General features: G+C 54.7%; 1 protein-coding gene across 1 annotated transcript; it reads right to left on the reverse strand.

Annotated features, from left to right (window-relative positions):
• Nucleotides 1–371: 371 nt before the first annotated feature.
• CLAFUR5_07915 (Zinc finger protein klf1) lies at nucleotides 372–3,664 on the reverse strand (the record flags this gene model as incomplete). Its single annotated transcript, XM_047907063.1, has 2 exons — nucleotides 372–3,367; nucleotides 3,424–3,664. The coding sequence occupies 2 exons, from the start codon at nucleotides 3,662–3,664 to the stop codon at nucleotides 372–374; spliced, it is 3,237 nt and encodes a 1,078-aa protein (XP_047759920.1).
• Nucleotides 3,665–6,618: the final 2,954 nt, after the last annotated feature.

The following is a 6,618-nucleotide window of genomic DNA, read 5'->3' on the forward strand; positions in this document are numbered from 1 at the left end:
TACGCATCACTCCCTTCATTCCAGAACGATATCTTGATACAAGCCCGTGCAACCTGCTATCAACATAATGCAAAGACTATACATCCTCCAAAACATAGCCATCCACAATCCACATCGACATACACATTCGCACATGCATCGAAAAAAGCAAAAAAACACACACAAAGGGTATCACAAATGCCGCCCATATCCCAGATCCTCCCATAAAAAACGCCATGCCTTCCTCCCATCATACCAATGCTGCCCATTCCTCCATCCTGTCCCATTTTGCCAGTCCTGTGGTGCTTCATTTTTTGTTCATATGCCATGCCTCCCATATCCCATTCCATGCCAAAAAGAAGATTCGAACCACAAACCACCCCTCAGCAGCCTCAAGCCCTGACCTGACTGTGATTAGACCCAGACTGCGGTAAAAGGTGATCAATGCAACGCTGCAACATATCACCCGCCTCATGCATAAGTTCCCACCTCGGCTGGGAGAAACATTCCCTGAGCAAAATCAACAGCCCCAAACACGAATTACGATCTCTCAGACTCTCCAAATCATCGGGCCTCGCAACGCCGCCTACCCGGGTAAGGTAATGGTGCATGTCCAAGATCTGACTCTCGCGGGTGTTAAGTTGGTTATAAGAATGCGTCAGGGGTCCATCCAGAGCGTAGCCGTAAGACCATACGATCATGACGGCGTAGTACAAGATCCAGGGTCTGTTGAGTAAGTAATCGTCCCTCGCGCTGTAAGTGAAGCGCAGTGGCGGCGGCATTCCATTCTGCTTCACATTGCCCTCTTCGTCCACTTCGGGCTGAGGGAGGAGTACCTCGCACAGGAAGCGCAACGCGTGGAAAACTGCGTCTCGGGCTGTTGCGCTCGGTGCCCACCGCTCACACATGTTCCGTCGCACAATCGCCCGATCAGCGTCCGTTACTTCTCGGCCTAGAGAGCGTGGTGCGCCCGCAAACATCTCGCAGTCCACAATTGCGATGTGCATAGCCATATGCGCTAGACTGTGCAGACAAGTGTTTGACTCGAAGACGTTATCGCGGTGGTCCTTGTGGCATCTTGATTTGTTCTCGGACTGCGAGACCGGTAAGTAATCGTTCGAGTCATTCGTGCTCGAGCTCAAGCTTTCGTCAAAGTCATTGCGCCAGTGGTCAAAGGCAGCCCTCAAGGTCGATTGCCACCCCTTAGAATTGCCAGTCCCAACGCCCAAGGATTTTACTGACTCGTCACGCTGGCTCAGTTGCCAGCAGTAATTGAGTAAGCCAGCCATGAGGATGACACGGTTAAAGACATTGGGGGTTCGGACTTTCTGTCCAGCAAGGCACTTCTTCAGCCCTTCCATGAACATTGTTGGTTTGATGCCATTTGCGAGCAGGCTGGCCTCGGTCCTTCGAACTTCTGCACTACTAGTAGCGGACCACAGAGCCTCGTCACATGGAAGCTGGAGTCGGATGTCATGCGGCGACATCACGGCGGCATGCCCGAATAGCGTCGCGTGTGTCGAATCGATGATGAACGCTGCGAAAGCGACTCGCTTTGTTGCCTCGACTGTAATCCATCGATTCCACCACGCATCAGGCGTGTTGACACCGCTAGTGTTGACAGTGCCTTCTGGTCCAGGTGGCGTTCTGGTAGGGTCTTGTCCACTGATCGCTGGCGCAGCACCCGAGCCAGAAGGGGTCTCGATCACAGCTCGACCAATCAGTGACGACCCTCTTCGCATGACCGTAAGGGTAGTCGCATGGTGAATGTGCGCCCTTTCGTGCAAATCTCGAGTGCTGTACATCTTCTCGAAAAGTTCAAGCAACAGCATAGTCTGGAATGTCCACAGCTTTGCTGTGGGCCTGAACTCCGCGTCTTTGAACACTTCCCATCGTATATGATGCGCACAGAAGAATGCAAGCTCCGCGCAGTTCTTGATGAGTTCGGCAGCATGGGTGCGCTCCAAGCAACATGCTCCCAGACACGACATAGCCAGAAGTAAGAGATCCGGGCAGGTCTCCGGGTTAAAAGTCGGTCGATGCATGATAGGCATCTGCTGATGAGTGTGCAGCCAGTAGCTGGTTATGTACGTCTTCAGCATGTTGACACTCAGTGGATGGTTGTCATCGTCTGTGTCGCCAGCCAGGATGTCTTCCTTACACTTGCGTCCGGGCAATCTTTCAACATCGTCGAATGATCTGACCATTGCGATGAGGCGCGCTTGCTTCTTTTCCGTGACAATGCACTCTCGCATACTCAGGTCCATGCCGTTGATCGTCGGAGATATATTCTCCTCCCAATTCTCGGGCTTCGATGACTGCTCATCAACAACCGTTGGAGGCTCAAACTTTGGCAGCGGCGCCCCAGGTAGCTGCGACTGATACACCATTTGGTCCCCAGGCGGCGAGGGTTCCTCCATCATGCTGAAGTTGCCGGTTTCGAAGAGTTGTTGAATAAAGTGGGCGTCGCCCATTCCAGGTTGCGGCGAATGGTTAAAGCCATCGCCGCCAAACACCGCCATGGCATATCCGGAGGGAAATTGGTCGAAGTTATTGAAGTCAGCCATGCTGCCAATGCTCGATGGCGGAATGTCATATTGACTGGCACCGCTCATTGCTGGAGGCGACATTGCCGTTCCTGGACCGGGACCACCTGGGCCGCTATAACTCTGTGGTAGCTGGAAAGCGGGCAGAGAAGGCAGCTGGGTGTAGCCGCCGTTCATGGCAGATACGAGCGGTTGACCAGCAGTCGAAGGGTACGACGGCTGAGCGTACATTTGGTTACCCTGCGCAGGGGATGACATAGGTGGTGGGTGAAGTGGCAATTGCTGCTGCTGCTGCACCTGACCGTAACCGTTTTGCATTGATACCGGTCGCTCCTGCTGTCCGTCCATGCTATAACGCCTCGTCGTTGCCGGCGATGTTGGAGGCGGCATCATCTGTCCGGATCCAGGGTAGCGATTCTGATACGCGCTGTAAGGCGCGCCGTTGAGCTGAGCACCGACTCCAGGCTCGGTCTGTAGCGGAGGCAGACTGGGCATTGGGACTTGGTCATGATGCTGCTCACCGTTCGGCCTGTACGGCTGCACCTGTTGCGCAGTCGGCGGCAGGTACGTTCCTGCTTGCGAGCTCGACTGTTGCTGCCGTGGGTGAGCAGAGTCGACCGGGGACACTATCGACGCGGCAGCCGACGCTTTCAGTCCAAACTCGGGTGATGTTCCGTCTGAGTTCGCGGCAGCCGTGCGCTGGCTGTTCATAAAGGCATCCTTGCGTTGGAGGTGAGAACCCTTGGCCGTGTGTCGTTCCCTGTGCCGCGCACAGAGGTCTGCGCGAACAAAGTACCGGTCGCATCCGGGGAAGTCGCAATTATAGTGGCGCTTGGGCGTGTCTAAGGCATTGTCAGTACTTCCTTGCATCAAGCTTGGCGTGGAGTCGAGGACGAACGGTTCAGCTGATGTCGGTACAAATGTTCTGCGCGCGAGTACGACTTGCCGCAGCCCTTCGTCGGACATTCGTACTTCTTGTCCGTCGTCTTGATGATGCGGCGCTTCTTCTTGGGCTTGTTCTCGGACACGTCGTCCACCTCGTGCTCGGCGTCGTCCACAGTCCCATCGTTGCTGCTGCCGGGACGCTGTTCCGCCGCTTTGTTCATAGCTTTCGATCCTGGAACGCCCGACATGATCATCTCCTGCTACTGTAACCCACTCTCGACGTATGGCGGTAGTTGCTTGGTTCCGGTTCTTGGTTGGTCAGCATCGCATGCGAGTGTATGCGATGCGCGAGCGCTCTCTTCATGTCCTGCTCAACCCAACTGCCTCGCTGTCGTCGCTGGGGGGGTGAGGGTCACGAGGATGTAGAGTGTTGTTCGCAAGTTCGCAAGGCAGGAGCGCGGTCACAGATGCCCGTGTATGACGAAGGGATTGGGCACGCGGACAGTGACAACTGCGGTTGCACGGCAGGTCACAGTGACTAGGAAGGCTGCGTGTAGCTGCGGAGGTGGATCTGTTTCGTGCACCGGAGCCAGCGGGCGGACCTTATTGTGGTGCCGCGCACTGGTTGCACACAGTGCGCAACTTAACTGCGGAGGCGTGAATACGTATTGCCTGTGCCAGTGCCAGTGCCAGAGCTGCTGTCGTCGAATAGAGAGACCCGTCGAGCAAGCCCAAAAAGAGTGGGAAAAAGCGCGGGATGTTGGGAAGGCGCGCTAGCTCAACGCTAAGCTAGCCGAGACCGATGAGATCTTTCCAATGCAGGCCCTCGATGCTGTTGATGGCTAGCAGGAACAGAGCGACAGCAACGCCTGGCCAGCACCTCTCGCAGGGTACTCGCCCGTATATAGGTGATGAGCATCAGTACTTGGCTGAGCAAGCAGCAATGTAACCCTCTCATTTGGCTACGACTGACCCTTGTTGCAAGATCTATGCACTAGCGGCCCGGTGGAGCGGGGTTAAAAGTGAATATCCAACTGGCAGCAGTCTCGAGCAAACACGACCCTAACCACTTCACCGGACCCCAGCTGGCCGACCGGACCCCATCATTTACCGCTTATATTGATTGAGCTTTTGCTACTACAACTCCAAACTGCACCTCAAAAACCGCTTAGAATCTATCTTTCCCGCGCACTCGAGCCGGCAACGAGTGGGAGGGGGGGGGCCTCACAAGGCAGGGGTAAGGGCGCCGCCGATGTGCCCTCCCCGAGGCGCAACGGCGACGTGCAAGACTGTCGACATTTGATGGAACTTGATTCGGAACTTGATGGGTCACTGGGGTCCGATCGGCTAGCTGGGGTCCGGGGAAGTGATGAGGAAACACGACAGACATGATCCCTTCTCTTCCGCCAACAGACTGGCCAGTGAGGCTGAAAATTCAAGCATAGACGACATACGCCTCATCGAGCAGGCGAAAGCGAGTGAGATGCGAACGCACAATACCATGATCCCAGGCAGGGCATCAAGATCGCGCGGTAGGCGCATCAATTCTCGAATCTGATTGATCACCAGGCGGACTCCGACACGCATCACACTGCACGAGGTTAACGATGCCTCGTGATTTTGCTGCGGGTCGCCACACTAGGCCGAACTTTCTCTGGCCGCCGCATCCACAAGTCGATGGCGCAGGTGCGCAAGTACTGGTTCACATCCTTTCAGGGAGCAAGTCATAACCACAACTGATTCCCACAACTAAGAGAAACCCCTTCCTGACGAGCGACTTCCACTTCTGCCCTAGGGCCCCTAAGATACAGTAGAAAATGACCGCGGCCGAGTCTTGTTTCACTGCTCCCGGGGCCTCCACCGTCTGGTAACTTCACAAACGAGCGCTGTCTCAAGGAAAATAATCAACCTCTATTCCAACTTCATGCAAAGACACCCCGAGTCTCGTCGCACGAACTTCCCCAGACCCCAGGTTTTATCTTGTTTCGCAATGATCGCAGCGAAGAACACCAGAATCCAGCCCGAGCAGCCTCACTGCTGGGCGCCCCCACGCCTTGGATGGACGTGGGATGTTTCGAAATAGCAACCTGATGAACCAACGCCATCAACATCATCAAGCACAGATCTCATCGGAAAGCACAGGTCACTACCAGTCCGAAATTCGCAAAAATCATCAACCTGGTAATCTCATGCTGCCGCATGTGGCGTCCACAAGGCTACGCGCTCTGCAACACCACTGCACAGAACGAACCAGGCTGGAGAGGTTGGCAGTGGCGCAGCGTCATCACCTGTCAAGGCATCCATCCTCCGGAGGGACATAGACTACCGAGCACCTGTAAGTGTGTAGGGAGCTACTGCATCTGACCTAAAGCCATCGCATTTAGGTACGTAAGGCGTGGGGATGCACAAACGAGAACCTATTTACCATCTTACCACTTGGGACAGGTTCTCCTCAATCTCACTCAGGTAAGCGAGTTGGATTCTCTGGATTCCTGGGAATTGCCCAAAGGACGCAGGACCCGGTACGTACTGTGGAACTCTTTCATTGGAAACAAAGGCATTCCGGCATGCCAACGCCCGCCCTGTGGATGCATATTTCGAGCTAATGTATGCAATATGTTTGTGCCTACGGTAATAAGGCCAGTCCGTATGCCAGGCACGCGATGCAGGTAAGCAAGTCTTGTCTATGAGGGGTTTCGCGAAAATGCAGCATATGCAGGACAACCACATCCAAGCCTACCATCCTCCTATCATTCCAGACTTTCGCGCTTAAGCAGGAAATGGCGCTTGAAGATGCAGAAGTTTCCCCCGGTTCGTCATGATCGAGATGTGTGATGTGGTCATGTCGCTGATACTTCATACTGAACACCTCGTGGCGAAGTCGTGCTGTAGTGTCGAATCTTGAACCGGGCGCCGTGGTTTCTGGTAGCGAGCCATCAGAGTCTCAGAGACCGTCGTGCAACTTTGCGCTTTGACCATCGTGAGGTCTGACTTAGTGTCTCTTGTGCATTGTGACTGCATGTGCGTTCGAGGATGCTTTGTGTCTCCTGCGTCGCACGGCCTCGTGTTGCAACGCTTGGGATGTGCTGATGCTGTTGCAGCGCATTGCGTCGAATGTCAGCAGGTGAGTAAGTTTCTGCTCAGAAACTGTACATCCTTCGCTCATATGCTGGCGACAAGGACAGTTTCGTTGTCTTGTCTTGACCCT

The sequence above is a fragment of the Fulvia fulva genome, chromosome 3 (assembly GCF_020509005.1).
Source record: "Fulvia fulva chromosome 3, complete sequence".
Taxonomy (NCBI): Eukaryota; Fungi; Ascomycota; class Dothideomycetes; order Mycosphaerellales; family Mycosphaerellaceae; genus Fulvia; species Fulvia fulva.